Genomic DNA, 21,289 nt, shown 5'->3' with positions numbered 1-21,289 from the left:
TTCCTTAAAAGAATAATGCAGATAACCAACATAAATCCAATTATTGTTGTGTAATATTTTAAATAGATTTGACTCTAATGACGAGCTATGAAGCCTTTTAAAAAAACTATATATAAGTTCTTTTGCAGGCATAGTGTCGAGTTACTTCTGACGGAAGTAACAAACTGAGCAATTATATCTTCAAGCTTGTTAAACTTCTAAAAGGTAAGAAGATTATTTTTTTATCATCTATCTATTGTTTATATAATGATTGCTTAAACTATAATTTTATGTGTAGTAATATATTTTAATTTTAATTTCGTAGATATTACATGTTCTATTATTTATATCTTTGTTTGATTTTAGTAAAATCTAAAAAGTTAAAAAATTATACATTTAATGGAAATTTACAATCATATAGTTCCCTTTTTATTTTACTTTATTTTACTATTTGTATTTTATACATATTGAGGTGTTTTACGAAGATATTTTATGTAAATAAGAAATTTTATTAGTTTAATTTTATATCATTTACCCGTAGAATATTTTGAAATTCAATTTGCTATGAATTGCTATGCTTGTTCATATATATTATAATAAATGTTATTATAATTTTAATTCATTAAAGTAAGTGAGAAAATAATTATATTTTTAATGCGATTCTTGTTGCTTTCGGCATGAGGTTCAAGCTTTATATAGTTTTGTAACATAAATACGAAATTACCCTGTCTGTCCATGTAGCTGTTCGATATTGGTTGGAAGCTCCAAAAACGAATGTGTTCTTATTGTGGCATTGTAGCTAACATCGTAGTAATATCCTACAATGACGGTTTTTGGAGAAGGTTACATATAGTGAGAACGTTTCAGGTTAACTCTAAATAAGTAATATTATAGAAAAAATGGCGAGTCAATATTCTTATGGAATTTTAAATGCATATGGAAAAAGTAATCTACCTTTTGAGCTATACAAAACTCGTCTCGTTCGAAACTCTGCGGCATTGATTGTAGTGTGAGATAGTAGTTTTTTTAATGATGTCTCATAACATTATGAAAATACCAGTGATTTCGGAAGTATTTCAGTGGTTGTCAATAGTCTTTCTTCGCCTGTTTTGTTAGAAAGCAATGTAATTTTTTTGAAAACCAGTATTCTTGACACTGACCTTGGCCAACCTTTTTTCTTCAGAGGAAACCTTTAAGTTTTTAATTAAAATAATACTTATTTACAGCCCTTACCGATGTTTCTCAGATCTAAATTAAAATAATCTTTAACGAATATATAGGAGGTGTATAAAAATACGAACTCCTGACATATATGCTATATCTTGTTTGTTAATAAGATGTTGAGCCATCATCTGCTTTTAAAATACCTGCAATTCTTTGTGGAATAGATTTATGGAATGTCTGATTACATTTTAACAGGTTGCTGTCCCATCCTATACTAAAATATCTGCTAATTAATCCAGAGATTGAAATATACTCCTAATTTTTGCTCTAATATTTTCCATAACGATTTAATTATGTCGAGGTCTGGCGATTTGTGGTGACCAAAGATCTTAGATGATATTCAAATATGATGTTCCTAAAACCAAGACTGATCCTTTTTGGTTGTGTATATGGGCACATTATCATCTTGAAATACGGCAGTGTCTGGCAACAATATCATAGTAAGAACATTATTAAGGGCGTCGAAAGATAAATTGGCTGTAATGCGAATGAGAGGACCAGCGGAATACCAGGATATGCCCGCGCCAATCATAACGGAACTTCCTCCATGTTTGACTATCACGCAGTCGTTAATGATCGATCTAATTCATTGCATACAACATTGTATATACGCGTTAAAAAACGTTATAAAAACATATTACACGTGTACCTAATTGAAACCATAAATAATATTATTATAATATCTATTTTTGTAGATTAAATAACAAATAACTTATTTTAGGGTTGTACGATGTTAATTTTAGCAGAATGCTTTCTGAACTGGAGCCATTTGTCAAACGTTTTCTAAGTGAGTCTTTAATTATATTCATCTCTGAAAATAATGACTCGCAGGTATAGATAGATGAAAATATACACGAGCCACGAGCAGTTAAAATAACACGAGCCAGCTTCTTCAAATTGTTAGTTTAACGAATTCCATGTTTCTAAAATGCCGTTAGAGGTATTTTTACTTATATTGCTTGTCAATGTTTCTGTTTCAATTGATTCCAACTATTTCTTTGTTTCAATATATTTGTGAACCCATATTGAACTTGTCTGGAATCAATCAGCTCAATTTTAAATTATTCAATTTTGCAACCAATCGAACTGGGATAAGTCGAGTTAATCAAAGGATGTCGCTTCAGGGTCCATAACGGACTTGGCTGTTTCAATAATTCATTAAATTGAATTGAGAAAATCCAAAAAACATCCAATAACTGTGGGTATTGTTCAATTATTCCCTCATTTTGCAGGAAGAGTCTGACTATTTCCAGGCAGTCAATACATTTTTGAAATACGTTTCCGTGGCTCACAAAACGCAAATTTTTGTTGTGCCTACTATATTAGGAGTAGTCTTGCAGCAACTGTTATTGAGACAATTTATTTCAAATAAATTTCTTTCTCGCCGGCTTAGTTGGTGCAGTGGTAAAGGCGATAGGTCCTGGTGCTGTTGCAATGTTTGCGGGTTCGAATCATACTGGGACATGGTCGTAATTTATGTTTGTGACTGTGTAACATTTGTGATTGTCCTTAAGCAAGAGTGCAAAGTCCGAGAATGAAAATAATCCTAGTCACGCCTGTAACTAGACTGCGTAAGACCGGATATGTTCTGGGATGATTTCTGAAGTTTGCCACTCGCTAGTCGGTAAGCTTATTGCCGAAGACCGTAATTCGAAGCCTAGGTTAATGTCCAGTTCAGATAAACGTAAAAAGTAAACTTTTAAAGACATACAAAAAACTTTTTCTGAGCAAGCGTATTTTTAACAACCCTACAAATATCTGTGCTCTTTGTAGTTATTAGCAACGATGCTATCGCAATTAATACTTCCTTAATGACATTTTCTAATACTTCATAATGGGGTGACCAAAATATGGTATTGTGTGTCACCAATGGCTTCCTTCTCTGCTATAGAAAGTAGTGTTTTTTCTATATGACCATTCTGTATTAATTAATATTATAAACTTACTTAAAGCCTTAGTACTGCTTGGGTTTTATATTAGTACTTTGAACATTCATCAAAATATCACTAATCAGAATACAACATCGATAAATCACTATTAATTCTATATCTTAAAAGCTGATACTAATATTTAGCTTGTTTCTCATAACCTGTCTAGAGTATGAAATTCTAATACTATTATAGATGACCTGGTGGAATTATCATATTGTTTGCTTTAGTATTCCCTTCATAATCCAAGGAAGTAATAAATTCTTTTTGTAGGTTTATAAGTACATATTACTTTTTATCACAAAATTGATAGAAAAATAAACAAATTAAATATATTTATATCGGTTCGTGGAACATGCATTACGTATTTTAGTGGCAAATTTGCACAATATTTCACATTTAAGTCAATCATAAGTTCTGTAAATCAAATGTTATTTCGATGGATCACCCGTCCTTTAATATATTCTTTACTTTATAGCCTAAATTGTAATATGTTTTGATGCAGTGTAACATAGATTTTGGTTCCTTTACAAACTTTGATAATTCATATCTAATGATCGAAAATCGGAATAAGTTCCCCAATATTAATGTCTAGGACTTGAAATTTCGACTCAAATATATATTTAAACTGTTTACGATCAGTTTTGACTGGCCTCATATGCAAATAGATATTTTAAAAAATAATTTGATATTAAGATTGCAATATACATTATTTTAGTTGATGATCTTTGATCTTTGAATTATGTTTAATTGTTATATACATTTTAAATGTCAGATTTTCTGAACACGATTTTTCTAAATGTTTGATCGCCAGTTACAATATGCTTCAGAAAATTCATCTTTTTGTGTGGTAAGCAATGAAACCGCGATATTGAAAAAACTCGAGAAAACAATTTTTCCTTCTCTTGGTTCTTTCATATCGCATGTAAATGTCTAGAAATAGTTGACTCATAAAATACTAAATTGTGTGAAAGTTCTTTATGAGTTTAATCTGGGTTTCTCTCGTATGTAAGCGTATGAAAACTATTAATTACTCATCCGCTCAGATGTCTGAAAGCTCTGTGAGAGTTTTTATTGAATTTTCGTCCAATAATATAGTCTTGTAATTTATTGTCTTTGAATATTTTCGTTTTTTCAGATTATTCTTTGTAATTGACACCAAAATCACAATTATTAAATCTTTGAAATCAAAACCGACAGATGGGATCTGACGAAGCACTAGCATCACCACAAGTTTCTAAAAGTATTTAATGGAATTTTGCAGCTGATTACTTTAAATGATTGGCGTTTGTGTGCATACATTTATTAGAAGTAGCGCGTTTAGAAATAAGAGTTCCGTTAAAATAAAATAATTTTTCTATACACAGATTTTGTTTAAACTAGCATTGGAAACTTTTTAGTAAATGACTAGTTTTTATTAATGACTATTTCATTTGACTACTTTCAGTCAACTGGTTTTGGTTGATGAGTTTTAGTCCGTTTTTTTGCGAATAGAAGCAGACGTTACTCGTTTTCTACTGACTAGTTTTTAACACCCTGGCTTAGCCGCCCTAGCCTTAACCTAAAATGATTTCTCGAAGTTATGCTTTTATGAAAATATGTGGTTTTGTGATTTTTTATAATATTGTAAAAAACTAGGTACATTAATATAGAAGTATTTGAGAACCCTAGTTTTCAATGTTATTTGTTAATATAATAGGGCAAAAAGAATAATATTTTGATTGATAAATAGTAAAATATATTGACTGTATTGATCTTATTTCTCTTAAGTCTCTCGACGATTATTCAGGCTTTTTCAACGTTACGATTTCTTTCATTAAAGTTTTAATGCAGAATAATATTAAAATATACCTGATTAACGATAAATGAAATTAGTATTTTATTTCAAAAGAGTGTCATAGTTAAATAAAGTTGATAAAGGTCGACATCATTTCATTTCTCTTTACAATAACATCAAATATGTAAAATATTTTTTTTTAATTAATACCTTAAAACTTCAACAATCTGCCCGTGGGCAATAAGTATTATTATATGATTTCCATTATATAATATAACTATTCTGGCACGTAGAAGATCGCTTCAGTAAGTGATCTGCTGTATAATTTTTAATCTAAAACGTATTCTAGATACTATTCTAACTTATTCTAAAGTCTGCCCTAACTTATTCTAAAGACTACTCCAACTTATTCTAGAGATTATTAAATCTGACTCTATCTGTCTATTAATCAGTTCGTATGGTTGTTTGCGTTTGATCTTACGCACTACAGTGTCATCGCGCACATTTAACTGTCTGGCAAGTACATTCTGGTGTACTAATAGTCTTTCAGAGTACTTCGCACTAGCACTTCTAATCACACTCGTTATGGGTCGTAAGGGGATATCGCGCTGAATCAGTTTATTGGAGACGTAATATATGGCATCGACGATGACTCGCAATACTTTATTCTGGCACCTTTGAAGGATAGCTATGTTGGATTTGCTAGTGTTACCCCACAGTTCAATTCCATAGGTCCAAATAAGTCTAAGTATATACTTATACAGCAAAACCTTGTTATCTTGTATCCTTAAAAACTTGATACATTAGATTTACGCCCTGTCAGCTAATACGTTTGGTTTAGTTTAAGCCCAAGTTTTTAGTTTAGTTTGACTGTTTGCGTTTTATCACTATATGATGTTTTCGTGTCAAACGTCGATCAAATATAAAATATAAATATAAATTTACATCATTCAAAGTGAAACTGTTCTTTGAAATATAATCGAAGTCTTTTCTTTTTTTCCCAAAATTATTACTAGAAGGAATACGTACATATTCATTTCACTTATGGTTCGGTTGAATAGAACAAAGAACGTTCATAAGCACAGATTAGAACGAAATAGGAACGAACGAATTATATTATATCATTGTTACTTTCCACATATTAAAGTATGTTGAAACATATTTGGAATCATTAAAAATCACTTGAAATTAACTTCTCTAGGGCATAAGTATCCACGAGTTTTTCATTTAAAGACGGAATTCGTACATCTCCGTCTATTATCAAGATTGGAAAAAATTTTCAATCGACTATTTTTTTAAAAAGTTCGACTAGTTCTGCTGTTTTGATACAAACGATTGTTTCGACTTTTTTCAGGCGATAATTTCCAAATCTACTTTAAAGCCTTTAATAACTTATATACATTATTGTGAGGCAAAAAAATATATAAGTATTTATTTTTATCAAGAATATACTCGAGATAAGAAAAGTGTAGACGCCAGGTACCGAAAAAAGTATGTGGCAATTTAAAATTGCTGGTGACAATAAACAGATTTATATCGTAAAATTACATTGGCCTTGAAATACTGATTCGAGATATTATCGAGATAAAAGAGTTACAATTAGGTAGGGTTTCCTAGAAATAGCAGCGATTCAGCATACAGAAATGGGGGTTTTTGGGTCAGTCCTTTGAATCAGGACTAGGAGCTCAAATGGTGAATATCAGAAATAAAATGAAAAGTGATTAAATAGGATTTTTTGTCTTTCCACTATTTTGCAACATAGTAGTGGATGTAATAATGCGAAAAGAAGTGTTTAAAAACTGACATGCCGTTCAATATGATAGTACAAAGGAGTTTCATCTGATGATTTGATATTCGATGATGCAGTTGCTGAGGCTTTCAGTATTCTTCATGATATAGTTCGCACCGCAGAACCATATGGCTTGAGAATTAATGGAGAGAAGTCTTGATATCTGATGGATCGCTTGATATTGTAAATCTTGGCAGGATTCATTAAATACATTTAGTGCAACGGTTTAAGTACTTCGGAAAAATAATACAGGAGAAAAATGGCATCTATCGCTAAAGGAAAGCCACGAATCGGTCGAGCTATAGTAGCGTTTTATTTTCTAAGATGATGCGTGTGAATATATAAAAGAAGTATTACAATCAAGACTAATATCCCCTTAATCCGTTCAATGTAAATTCTGTATGTTTCCCGTTCCGATTATGTTGGAAATAATTTCAAATTCAAAGACGCAGATAGCAATAGTTTGGCTATGTCTATCAAATAAAAAGTGAAGGAATTTTTCACAGTCTTCTGTGACCAAATCGACATTTTGGGTGAACACAACGAAAACAGTCTGAGAAAAAGGATATTAACATTTCCGTGGAATAGTTGCAGCTGTGGTGAGATTTAGGGAAGAATTTTCGAAATCCTGTCGGGTAGGGTCAGGGTTAAGGAAACACAGTTTGGTTCATTTGTATCAATCTATATGTTGATAGCAACTATACAGTTTTTCTATCAATTAATAATGTAAACATATTTTTTTATTTTAAACAATGTTGTATTCAAGGGTGTGAATATTGCAAATGCAAATATTTACAAATAATGTTATTTTCATCTGTCATTTCAATGATACATTCTTGAAACATTTTTTTAGACAAGTAATTCATTTTAACAAGAAGTAAAATATTATGAAAACAAACTTTGTCAGCTCTTTACTGATTGTAATACAGTGATAAATTTGTGTGTATGTTATCTTGTTTTTGCTTATCTTTTCAAGAGTTTTCCTTGTTCTGACTTGATTGCTTAATTGTTTATGTTCTATGAAATAATTGTTAATAATAACGTTTATATTAAACTAATAAAGTTTTAAACCTATGTTTTAGAACATTGTCATGATAATATTTATTGGGGTCATAAAAAAAATAATATTTTATATATTTTCACACTACTACTCCACAAAGTAGTAATTTTAAATATATTTTCTTGAATTAAAGGAAATTATGTGTAGAAATTTATTGATTGAAAGGTTAGAAGTGTTTAAAATAGAACCTTATTATGATTGTATTTAAAATGATGAAAAAATTATTACTCAGTTACAATTAGTTACATTAATTAAAATAGAGAATATTAATATTAAGTGCTACTATTCTTATGGGTGTTCAACTCCTAAAAGTGTTTATTGAGAAAAATTAGTATAATATATGCCATTCAAACCATTTTTCATCGTTGAAATCATATCAGGCTTGTTCTGGTTTTTTCTCTTCTGGTCTCCATTCTTATTTCCATATTCTCTTTACCACTTTTCTATTGTCCGTACAATGTAAACATTCCTACCAATTAAGTTATCTCATTTCTAAGCACCCTTCCATTGATTTAATATAGAGGTCCTTTCTTAGTCTTCACAAAAATAAGTTTTCTTTACTGTTTATCGCAACCAAATTAAGTTTCTCTTTTCCCTTTTTGCCTCTTGTATCAGTCGTTTTACTCTTGTCCCGCTCTTTTTATATGTTTCGTAGTTTTCAGTGTATTTTTCTTTCAGTCTCTCCAGTTCTTTTCTTTTCTTTTATTTATTATTTTGCAGCATATTGCAGGCTGCTTGTTTTTGAGAGCTGATTATAATTCTTTCTTGATATAATTCTACACTTGTTGAGGTGTTGTTGATATTGCTTTCTTTCTTCTTTCTGATATTGAACTTTCTGTCAAATTTTTGGACTTCTGAATATTCTGTAATGATTCTATATCGGTAATTTCTTAAGTTCTTGTGAGTTTAATTATATACCTTTCTTTGTCACCTGTTTTTACTGTATAGATTTATTGTCTTTTGTTATTGCCTTTAGTACTAAGAAGAGATTACTTCCAAATCTAGTCCATCTGAGGCTTGTATCCGTAATATCTATCCTGTTTCTCCTTTCTCTACTTACCAATTTATAGTATATGATTGTTTGTTCATTTCTGGTTTTCAGTTATACTGTAGTTTTCAAAAGTGTTTCTTTAAAGTGTAGGTTTTCACTTTCCGACTGTAGTACAATATATACCATCCGGATGGTACAATATTAATTTTTTTATTATTTAATTATTACATTGTTACTAGTCGTTTCCCAATAACCTACAATTTGTCTTTATGCTAACTTAAATCTAGGTATATAACTAGGAAGACCCATCAGCCCTAACTCAGTCTCTGGTGAAATAATATTTATAGATGTCACTGCTGTATTTTTGTATAAATGATCTCACTACACAAGATCAGATAGTCTGATTCTTTAGAGTCTGTGTCGTGCTCCGGTGGTATCCAGCAGTTGCAATACTTCAATATTCTCATGAGAATAGTGTCTTTCCTCATATTTCCTTGCAATTCTCTTGATTTCTTGGCTGGCTCTGGGTATCTGAAGGTCTCGATGTAGGTAATCAATATTTGGTTTGGTTGTACATTGTTCTGAAAAAATTGTGTTTTGTTTATGTTACTCTTCGCAAAACATCCCCATAATTGAATGCTCTGTGTCCATATAGGTTTCAGTATTTGCTTATATGATAGTTATTTATTATATACTGATAATTGTTATTTTCTTCCAATTAACCAATACATTTTCCTATATTTTAAATTCCAGTTATTTTATTTTCTTCTTTATATATTCTTTGTATGTTTATTATTTAATATTATTTGTGCTTGTACGGTCTGTTTGTAGATGAACTGCACATGCACAAATTTATTTTCGTAAATTTGTATTTTCCAAGCTTGTGTCCAGTTATTTATATTGTCACTACCTATTGTAATTTTCGTGTGACTTCTTCACTATTTTATCCGACAGCTATAATTGTAGCATGTTCAGAAAATGTAGCCATCACAATATTCTCCAGTTGTGGTATATCACAAGTGTAGAGTAGATAAAGCATTGGCCCCAGTACACTTCCTTGTGGTACACCTGCTTTAGCTTCTTTTGTTGTAAAGTAAGCTTTTTTTCGTTTAACATTCTGTCTATAATGTGCGATTTTAGTAGTTCGGTGTGTTGTTGTGGTAATATTTTCTGTAGTTTATGAACAAGGCTTTCATGCCAAACCTTATCGAAGGCTTGTGGTACATCTAAGAATATAGCTGAGCATACTTATTTACTTTCGTAGGTTTTTTAATAATATTTGTTATTCTGTGGATCTGGTCAATTGTTGAATGCTTGTTAAAAAACCCAAACTAATATGTTGGTATTAGGTAGTTGGTATTTTCTCTCTATGATCGATTTTATTCTTTTTAAAAGGAGTTTTTCAAAAACCTTAGATATTACTGGTAGTGATATAGGTCTATAGGATTTTATTTCGTTTGGTAACCTTCCAGGTTTTTTGAATATTAAATTAATAGCAAATCAAATCTAAACCACATTAGGTGTAAATCGTTACTAAATCTTTCATTTTAAGGCTTACCTAAGACTCCAAGGCTATCCCAACCGATCACCGTTTGTTAATTTCAATGGTGGTAGCAGTTAAAGTATTCAAAAAGACAACACCTAATGGTAAAGTCACTGTCTATTTAAGTAAGAGGGATTTCATCGATCATCTCGGCCACACAGATCCAATAGATGGTGTGGTATACGTCGAAGATGGCTATCTCCAGGTAGGTGTGCTCGCATATTTGTAGGGTCATGTTTAACGAAGAGATCTTGCAGGGTCGAAAGGTATATTGTTCGGTTGTCACGGTTTACCGATATGGACGCGAGGAGGATGAGGTTATGGGAGTCAAATTCAGCAAGGAGATCTCCATTGCTTCCGCCCAAGTCGCCCCATCAAAACGAGATAAAGGTCGGTATTCGCTGAGTTGAGATGCGATATGTATATCTATTTTATCCGTTCGATGTGTTTTCAGATCCAATGACTGCTGTCCAAGAGAAGTTAGTAAAGAAAATGGGCCCCAACGCATATCCCTTTACATTTAATTTTCCCGAAATGGCGCCTTGTTCAGTAAGCAATTATTTTCGTAAATCAAACTTTAAAATCGCTTAGACTTATTGTGTGCTAGACAATTAAATTCCATGGTTTTGGCATTTCTCTAAACTTTAAGTATATTGTTCAGTATATAATAAGTCAATTGAAAAGTCCCCGGTCTGACGTATAGAAGGCGCTACTAGAATTAAATCAATATGTTTTTTAGTTAGCCCTAACCCACATAGCTTTCGGATCATTAGTGTAATCATTGTGAATTATAACATTTTGAGTGAAGCAACTTTTGTTATTGTGAAAAAAATGGATCAAAAGGAATTTCGCGTGTTGATAAAATGTTGCTTTTTGAAAGGAAAATATACTGTTGAAGCAATAACTTGATACTACCCCAGGAAAATAAACCATCAAGGAATGGTATGCTAAGTTTAGACGTGGTGAAATGAGCACGTAAGACGGTGAACGCAGTGGACGCCCAAAAGAGCTTGTTACCGACGAAAACATTTAAAAATCCACAAAATTATTTTGAATGACCGTAAATTGAAATTGAATAAAATACTAAAATACTCTGTGTAAATTGACACTCTAAAAATATCAATTGAACGTGTACATCATATCATTCACGAATATTTCGGTATAAGCTCTGTGCAATGTAGGTGCTGCGCGAGTTCACTTTTGACCAAAAAGAACGACGAGTTGATGGTTCCGAGCAGTTGATGTTTCAAGATGATCAACCATAATAAACCCGAGGTTTTGCATCGATATGTGACTATGGATGAAATATGGCTCCAGCATTTCACTCCGAACTCCAATCGACAGTCATCTGAGTGGAATGCACACGATGAACCCGGCCCAACGCGTGGAAAAACGCAACAGTCGGCTGGCAAGGTTATGGCGTTTGTATTTTGGGATGCGCATAGAATAATTTTCATTGACTACCTTGAAAAAGGAAGGACCATCAACAGCGACTATTACATAGCGTTATTGGTCCCTTTGAAAGACGAAATCGCCGAAAAACAGGCGCATTTGGAGAAAAAGGAAGTGCTGCTTCACCAAGACAATGCACCGTCTCACAGGTCAGTGAAAACGATGCCAAAAATGTGTTTTACTATGATAAGAAATTCCGATGATTGTTTTGGTTTCCGTTATTTAGAAAACGCGATAAACGGTATGAGAGGTTACGTTGCATTGCCAAAGTAATGCAAAGTATTTATTAAAATAATCTAAATTAAATTGTACATGAACTGAACCTAATATTATTTCTAATATATTAACCTAATCACGTTGATATGATGCAGAATTGGCAAATACAGATAAATTTACACTTATTCAGGAGTGTTCTAGTTCTTATTTGATTTCTTAACAATTTTTTTTATGAAATAATTGCCAGTAATAAACCTTTACTTTATATTGTGTCATTTTCAACAAAGCGTTATTTTAACTAGTGAATATTTATAAAAAAAACTTTGAATGTTTTTTTATAGATTCTAGATTATAGCGACATCTGTTAGTAAAATTGGTATCCATCCAGTACACCTCATATTTCATCGTTGTAGTACGGATTAGTTAGAGGATATCTTTTAGTGCTAGTTGTTATTATTTGACGTATCGTTTTCCATATTTTTTTTAATGTGCAATGGTTTTAAATTATCTTCTTTTCACATAAATTTTCTTTTTTATTAATCTCTTAGAACTTCAACAATCTGCCCGTGGGATATAAGTATTATTACATGATTTTCGTTATATAGTATTACTATCTTGACATGTAGAAGATCGCTACAGTAAGTGATCTGCTGTAGAACTTAAAATATAAATCTTATTCCAGATGATATTCTAACTTATTCCAAAGTCTATCCTAACTTATTCTAAAGACTTTTCTAACTTATTCTAGAGATTATCAAATCTCACTCTATGTGTCAATGTTTGAGCCTATGCACTGCACTGTTATCGTGCCCATTTAACTCTTTGGCGGGTGCTTTGGGATACACTAGTAGTCTCTGAGAGTACTTCGCATTAACACTTGGAATCACACTAGTTATAGGTTCTAAGGGCGCGCTGAATAAGTTTGTTGGAGACGTGATATCGGGCATCGACGATGACTAACAACACTTTATTCTGGAACCTTTGCAGGATAGTTAGGTTACATTTGATAGTTGTATCCCACAGTTAATTACCATAGGTACCATAGGTTTTGTCTCATTTGATTTGATACGCCACGTTTTCAACCACAATTCGACTTTGTTAAGATGAAGTTGGAGGTTTCTTGTAGCTGATATTGGATCCTGGTGTGATCTTAAAGCCGCAGTATATGTCTGTGAGGTATGATTTCTGCAGTTGAAATATATAAATTAGTGGTTTGGAATAATATTTTTCTCCTCTGCGATTATTTTGAGTCTCTTAATGCATAGTTTTCAAAAAGTTTAGAGATCACAGGTAACAGGCTTTTTCACATGTATAGTGTCCAATTAGTCCAAAATTACAGTAATAATCGTATTATGTTGTTATGTTAGTTTATAATTGTTAAATTTATTATTTTAATGTGTAATTTTTGGAAAGTACCTGAAAATTAAATAAAAAGATACCAGTAATCTAAAATAGTTGATGATGTGATCGCAATTTCAATAAAAACGATTACAATTAAGTACTGGGTATCGATCACAATTACCCAAAGCAAACATTGATAAAAACACAATGTAATCTGTTTATCCAGCTGATCACGTTATCTACTATCAGAATTTATTGTATATATGACGATTGCTCGTTTCTCGACTAACAATTACTTTAAAACTGAATCACTTAGTGATGATTTTATTTAAAAATAAAATTTACATTCACATTTCAGGTATGCTAATATGGATTTTTTTCGTAAAAATACTATAAATACCTCTGAAACTAAATTAAATATTGACAATGACATAATATTAATTTACTACTACCATACAACTTTACTTTATTTGTCTATTCTGATAATATAACTCGAAGTTTTAATAGTTTACCACGCTCAATAAGTTGAATTAATAAATCCTAGAATTGTTTGGCTTTTTGTTGGTATATATTTATCAATATATATATCAATATATTAATAAAGAATTTCGAGTTTGATTTTATAGAATTTCATGCATCGTTGGTATATAATTCAACAATAATATTTAATAATCTTTAGGTAACTTTACAACCAGGGGAAGATGACCAGGGTAAGCCTTTGGGTGTGGAGTACTACGTAAAATGTTGGGTGGGCAATAATGAAGACGACAAAGGACACAAAAGGAGCACCATCCAGCTTGCCATCAAGAAACTTCAATATGCTCCCGTTGGTATGATACGTTTTAAATATAAAACACAATGATTGGATAAGAAGGTGTTTTTGTAGTGCGCGGTAGTACTCGTCTTCCATCTTCCCTGGTATCCAAAGGTTTTACCTTCTCTAGCGGTAAGATAAACTTGGAAGTCACTCTCGATAAGGATATATACTATCACGGGGAAAAAATCGGTGCCAACATCATGATTTCTAACAATTCCCGGAAACAAGTGAGAAATATCAAGGCCTACGTTGTACAACACTGTGAGGTAAGCAAGAACTTAATTTAATATATGATACCTATTGGCACCCCATTTTTTTCACATCTGATAACGAATTAAGATTCTATTGTTCTTTGTTAATTACTTTCAACATGTCCACAAGTATTATTATTATAATTTATGATATTATAATTGTTATATTATCTATATCGATACCCTGAATTGTTCCATATTTGTATATGACGCGTTGTATTTGTTATTATTGACAATTTTATAACTCCAATATATTAACAGAATTTACAATATGAACTCTTCTGGTTTCTACCATACTACCAAAATTAAGCACTCAGCGATTTTATATTTTCATATTTAAAAAAATAACGGTATGACGTAAATTTTAATCGATTAAGATTCTTATCAAAAATATAATGTTCGCTAATTTCTATTAATTATCTTGTTTATATAATTGACTTATATTTATTAGAAATATACATCTTATCTACATCGATACTTGAAGCTATTACCCGAGAATATTGATGATAACACATTAAAACCTATATTTGTTATAAAATGCGAAAGGCTTTATAATTGCTCTTGCACATATTCGCAATAGTCAGGACCGTAATCAGCATTACATCACATATATCTTAATGTAACAAGCCTTAAGAAAATGAATTCCTCGATTTAAGAGCGATTTTTATTAGATACGCTTAGTACAATCTTAATTTAGAATTAATTTATTACTACTTTTCCTATGTACTTGGATTAATTAACAAGCAAGACGAATGCGAGAAAATACATCAATATGTATTCCTCAATTATAAAATTATAATTATTTATTTATTATTAACTTATAGCTATAGTTTACACTAAATGTATACACTTTATATAAGTTCGTATGGTTTTATTAGTATGATTTAGTAATCTTCTTTCGTGTTTCAAGGCGAAATCTTGGATAACTTTTGGTAATAACATTGGTAATCAATCGAAGAACCTTGTTTTGACAACGTTGTATGACTAGTTGATTTGGATTTTTAGTGCAACCCCATATTTACACCACATAGCTCCAAACTGACTTCATAATTGTATTATAGATCAACCTCTTTGATTTTAGATCAGGTTGAGAGTATCTTCCGACTAATCAGTATAGTTGTTTTATTTTGGTTCTAATGTGTTTTGATTTTTGTCTAACGTGATGCTTCCAATTTAATCTACCGTCAAGATAGATTCCAAGGTATTTAGCTGATTCTGCTTGAGGAATCGGGCATCCATTGAGTGATATAATTAAGTTTTTATTATTTCGCCTCAATGCAAAATTAACGTGGACATATTTGGAGCTATTAAGTTGAATTTTCTAATCTTTCGTCCATTTGTAGATTTTGTTGACTGCCACTTGCACTTTTTCTATTGTCCTAGATAGAGGTATATCTTTTGCCATAATAATTTTGTCGTCCGCAAAGGTCTCAAGAAGTGTTTATTTTGTGATTTAAGAGCGAATGCATAATGCATCTTTACTTTATGAATATATTTACCAAAAACCTTTTTATAATGGATTTTTAATCATTTGGGAATATAAATAGAAGTTATTGTTGACTTCTCATTACGAATTGTTTCAACACTGTTAGTAAGAACAAACTGTAGTTAAATATAAAAACTTAAACCTTTCATCAATGTAAAATACAGAAAACCACGATGTTTTTAAAAAATGTAAATAATTTGCCATTAAAGTACATTGCAAACACCAAGTCTTGGATGACATGTGATGCTTTTAATAATTTACTTAAAAGTCTTGATAACGATGTGAAGAAGGAAATCCTTATATTTTTCGATAATTGCACTGCAAATGGAGACATTCCTCATACAACAAACATAAAAATAAAGTACTTGTCTACAAACATCTTCGAAAGGTCAACCACTAGACCAAGGCATCGTTCAAAGATCCAAAATACACTATTAAAAGAAGTTGGACAGTATTTTAATATTGATTACCTAACACCAATCACAAATGATGTGTTAGAAGACATGTAGATGATTGTCAACGCTTGAAACCAAGTTACTGATAAAATAATCACAAACGGCTTCAAGATGAGTGGATTTAAAGCGTCATATAATGATGAGAACGATGTATTGCCATTCGATGATCTTGTTAATCCCTATCCAAGAGAAACAACATGAAGACTAAGCTGCCATGATTACATTGTTGATTTTCTGTGTTCATTTTCGAATATTCTAATTTTAAATATATTCTGAATGTGTTATCATTAAAATGTATTATGTTTGTTTTAATAGCATACATAATGTTGATGTTAATAAACATGATTTTTATATTGTAACCTCATACGTCGTCCATACTAACCTCATATAACAAAATTTCTATATAATATACTTTATTGTAACGAATAACTTGGTATAACGAATATTTTCTAATTCCCTTTAGTTTTGTTATATCGAGATTTCGCTGTAATGCATAATATATCATGAACAACGAATGCAATTCATCTTAAATATTATTTTTAGGTAACGATGGTCAACGCTCAGTTCTCCAAATACGTCGCAAGTTTAGAAACACGAGAAGGTTGTCCTATTACACCCGGAGCGAGCTTCACCAAAGTGATCTATCTGATACCGTTGGCGTCGTCCAATAAAGATAGACGTGGAGTGGCCCTCGATGGTAGACTGAGAGATGATGACGTCAATTTAGCCAGTTCCACCTTGGTACTTAATTTTCTTGGATTATCTGGCAAAATAACTCATTAAGATTCATTTAATTATCAATTTCATGCTTGTTTGGTAATTATACAATTTGGTAACGTGAATTAATTTATCAGGCCTATAAATTAGTTTTAAAGGGTCTTGTTAATTTGAAGCTATATTGCGAAAAATCGGTACAATGTATTTTATTCAAAATATTGTCCATCATTCAGGAATTTTACGGATTCCATCTCGGAACGGTGCATCTTTTGGAGCTATCAACGAATCCATTTTTTATTATCTTCATAAAAATTATGAAGCGGTGCTCACACAAGTAGTAGTCAGAAGGAATGAAGTCTGGAGAATACGGTGACGGAGAATACGGTCGAGTGCTGTCATGCCGAAGATTAACACTATTGTATCTTAGCTCATATTCCGGACGATTTTGGAGCAGTGTTCGACTCGAACGCATAATAAGTAATGCCTTTTAATCCTCGTCTTCAATTTTTTTTTGGCAGTTCAGATTGCTCTCTGTCTTCCGTATTAAAATATATACTTTTAACTAATATTCACATGTTGAAATCTATGAAACGTGGTTGTTATAGCTTCACACAGCGTTTGGCGACCTTCAGTCGCCTGTTTCGTCAAAGTGAATCAAAAAAAGTGAAACTTACACAAATGCGATGTACTTTGTTCAATTCAGGCATTTTCAACGCACTGAACAATTTTTTAGTTGACATTTACACAAGATCACACACTGTGAAGACTAACAGGGAGGCTTCAACGTGAAGTTCGTTACAATTGCATCCGATGCGAATTAATATATTTTAACACTATCTGTGGTAATTCCTTTAAAATTAATTTACAGCCTGATGTATAAGGTATTAATTCCATCTTTGTCCATTACTAGTAGCTAGTTGTTTTAGAGATTGCAAAGGAACACAAAGAAGTGATCTGTGATGAAACAGTTTGTAAAACACTTTTTTGTTATTAAAGCAAATATTCAGCATCTCTTGGTTTTTTTAATCAAATCGGATGCATTTTATGTCGTTGATCATTATCATCTTTATCAACATAATCATGGATCTCAATAAATATGCTGCTGTTACTGTTGCATGACTTCGAATATATTTTTCACTAAATCTCGTCACATGTTGCGAATGGCCTCAATTGTTCTTGCCTGGCAATATTACTTTCTTTTCCATATTTCTATATCACTATTTATTATCACGATCTATGTCTCTTTGAAGCTGTTCGCTGTGCCTTCCACTCATAAATCTGATTTCACCACAGAAGTCTGTGATAAATTGGTTCACTTTTTATTCGAAAGACATATCTAAACCATTGTAATCTCTGAATTTGTCCTTCAACGGTGCACTGATTATCACATATTAAAGAAATGACTTCATCCTTAATATTAACTCGGAGAGAGGCATGTATTTTGAGCATCGCATTTGAAATATCTCAAGCTTACAGATGTTTTATTGTAACAGTATCCAAGTATTGGAGCCATATAGAACTTGACTGTAATATTTCCTGTCTTCATCATTCATTATCATAGGAACACGGAGGGTCCTCTAGCTGGCCGATTTATTATTATTTTTATTACTTATTTCTTCGGCGGTAATTTCTTCTCCTGTATTACTCATTCCAAATATCTCAACTCCTGAACTTGCTCGAACTGGGTCCCGTTAAGATTCACAATAACAGGCGATCCATCAGTTGTCAATACTTTAATTTTTTCTTCATTAATTCTCTGGCCCTTTGGCTCTGCAGTACGAGTTATACCATGAAGAATGCTAGAACCTCAACATCTGTATGAGAGCCTATATAGCGTTATAATCAGTGAGTGGTTAAGGGGTTTGTAGCATTATATTGAACATCATGTCTGTTTCATGCACAATTGGAGCTACTACTATATAGAAACTATAAAAAGCAGAGGAGAGACCACATGTCCTAGTGAACACTCTCTTGGATCTCAAATGAGTTAGAAAAATAATTAAGTACTCGCATACAGCTATCGAACTCATCGTAAGATGTCTGAAGAAATTTGAAGCTTCTGAAGAAGAGGAACGTATTCAGCTTCCAAAGCTGCCTAAAGTGAAGTTCAATGTATACAGTTCAAAGCAGAGATAAAATCAATAAAAATAACAATCGCACGTTTTCCACACCTAATATTTAGCTGACGTAGATGTTGACATCACCTTTTATTCGTTATACTGCTTCTTTTGATTCCTCATGGTGGATTAAGAGGTCGGACCAAACACTCTTCTATACTCTTGTTTCCTACATGCTTCCTAGAGATGGAAATTTCCTTCCTAGGGACGGAAAAAACTTTCTTACTTTGATCGGAAATATAAGTTAATAGATTCTCTGAAAGTTTGAACATTCTAGCGTAGGTGTCCTCTCACATTGCTACAATTAAAGGTTCCTGCCTCGCAAATTAGCATATCTCTTTTTGATTTGATTTTAGTTTAGTCTTACTTTTAAATTAATCTAACTTCTGACCTAATCAAGGAAGATAAACATATTGTAATACTGCATCTAACTTTACTAAAAATAATAATAGTCCATTATATCTAAAGCACCTAATCAATTAATATGATTGCTATAATATACCTCTTAAAACTGATCGTAAACTACAAAGAAATCTTGAAAGTTTTCAAGTGGAAACTCTCTTATGTCACTTGTTTTATTTTCTAGTTACTACCATACCTGAATACTTATTTTTTGACCACTGTCATATAATCTATCATAGTAGGAGCTAGTCGTATAAGGAATAATACAAAAAATGAGGCGATATACGTATAAACTAGTAATTTTTGTTATAAAAAATCCCTACAGATACTGCAAATTAATTCATACACTTAGTATTTAACTACTGCAATACAAATAACATATATTTACATAATAATAGACGCATAAACAGTTAGACTACTGTTATATAACTTTCTTCCTTAATTCCCACAGGTACCTGAAGGTAAATGTCCAATAGACGCTATTGGTATTGTAATATCGTATTCGTTTAGAGTGAAACTTAACTGTGGCACTTTGGGGGGTGAGCTCATGACGGACGTGCCTTTCAAACTGCTAAATCCAGCCCCAGGCATGACCGAAAAAGAGAGATCTGTAACAATGAAGAAGATGAAGTCAGTGGACAGGTAAATACCAATAAAATTATTTAATATTCATATACAAAACGAGCTAACATTATTTTCAGAGGGCGATACGAAAATGACGATGATGACAACATCGTCTTTGAGGATTTCGCCAGGTTCCGCATGTCTCGCGACGAAATTGAGTGAATTTTATAAGCCAACGACCCGCCATATTCGACAATCTCTGCTACACACTACGGATTTCGACCTATTCATCTGTTTAGTTGTGTTAATTTAAATTAGTAGTAAAGAACAGGGTTTATACTTTTAACTTATATATGTACAATAAGATAATCAAATATACATAGATAGTAAGGTTAAAAATAGTTTAGGATAAGATAACCGCAAAAAAACAGAAAAATATTAAAAATGCAATTAAAAAAAAAGACAGGTTCTTCCGCCAGAAGTGATACAACTTTAGTTAATTAGAACCGGTACCCTTAGTGTTAATAATTATGCATAATTATCTATTGATTTAGTTGTTGGTAGTATTAAATGTGTGAATATATTACATACTTGTTTTATTCTAGTACTATTAGTTAAAGCTGTTTATTTAAACTAGTATTAAAACTCTCATAACAGAGTAATGTGAATAATGTAAAAATGATATATTACTAAAACATATTTTCACAGTATTTTCAATATAAGATCAGTATTAGCAAATATATTGGTTATATAATATTAGTTAAAATAATAAATGTTTGTATAGAAAATAACTATCGTGTAACTAAATGTAATTTCCATTAAGTTTCAGTAATAAACAAACTATTGATAACTTTAAATTGCACTGAACCACTGGACACTACAACAAAGTATCATAAGTAAGATTATTTTCAAAACTGTGACAAATTCAGATCATCATATATAAGTATACATGATCTTTCTTACATCATCATCATCATCTTACATCATTTCTTACATTATTACATCTTGATCACTACATAGTATAAAACAAAGTCGCCTTTTCTGTCCCTATATCCCTATGTGCGCTTAAATCTTTAAAACTACGCAACGGATTTTGATGCGGTTTTTTTCAATAGATAGAGTGATTCAAGAGGAAGGTTTATATGTATAATACATGCATAATATACTAAGGCAACATTGC

General features: G+C 31.6%; 1 protein-coding gene across 1 annotated transcript; it reads left to right on the top strand.

Annotated features, from left to right (window-relative positions):
- The first annotated feature begins 50 nt into the window (after positions 1 to 50).
- Arr2 (Arrestin 2) lies at positions 51 to 20,695 on the top strand. The gene is made up of 9 exons (XM_076412644.1): positions 51 to 204; positions 10,301 to 10,496; positions 10,549 to 10,681; positions 10,746 to 10,840; positions 13,980 to 14,130; positions 14,187 to 14,383; positions 16,853 to 17,050; positions 19,997 to 20,187; positions 20,247 to 20,695. Exons 2-9 carry the CDS (start codon positions 10,353 to 10,355, stop codon positions 20,329 to 20,331), a joined length of 1,194 nt encoding a protein of 397 aa, XP_076268759.1. The 5' UTR covers positions 51 to 204; positions 10,301 to 10,352; the 3' UTR covers positions 20,332 to 20,695.
- Positions 20,696 to 21,289: the final 594 nt, after the last annotated feature.

Source organism: Rhynchophorus ferrugineus, unplaced genomic scaffold (assembly GCF_030347505.1).
Source record: "Rhynchophorus ferrugineus isolate W39M unplaced genomic scaffold, kcgeb_rfMv2 rfM8, whole genome shotgun sequence".
Lineage (NCBI taxonomy): Eukaryota > Metazoa > Arthropoda > Insecta > Coleoptera > Curculionidae > Rhynchophorus > Rhynchophorus ferrugineus.
Note: the sequence above shows the minus strand (reverse complement) of the source record. Positions and strands in the feature narration are given on the sequence as shown.

What these genes read in the sequence shown, in the direction of transcription:
- Arr2 (XM_076412644.1), top strand. Translation starts at nt 10,353, where the DNA reads ATGGTGGTAGCAGTTAAAGTATTCAAAAAGACAACACCTAATGGTAAA. An exon ending in CCGAAATGGCGCCTTGTTCA is followed by an intron (nt 10,841 to 13,979) that starts GTAAGCAATTAT and finishes AATAATCTTTAG; the next exon opens with GTAACTTTACAACCAGGGGA. An exon ending in ACTTCAATATGCTCCCGTTG is followed by an intron (nt 14,131 to 14,186) that starts GTATGATACGTT and finishes GTGTTTTTGTAG; the next exon opens with TGCGCGGTAGTACTCGTCTT.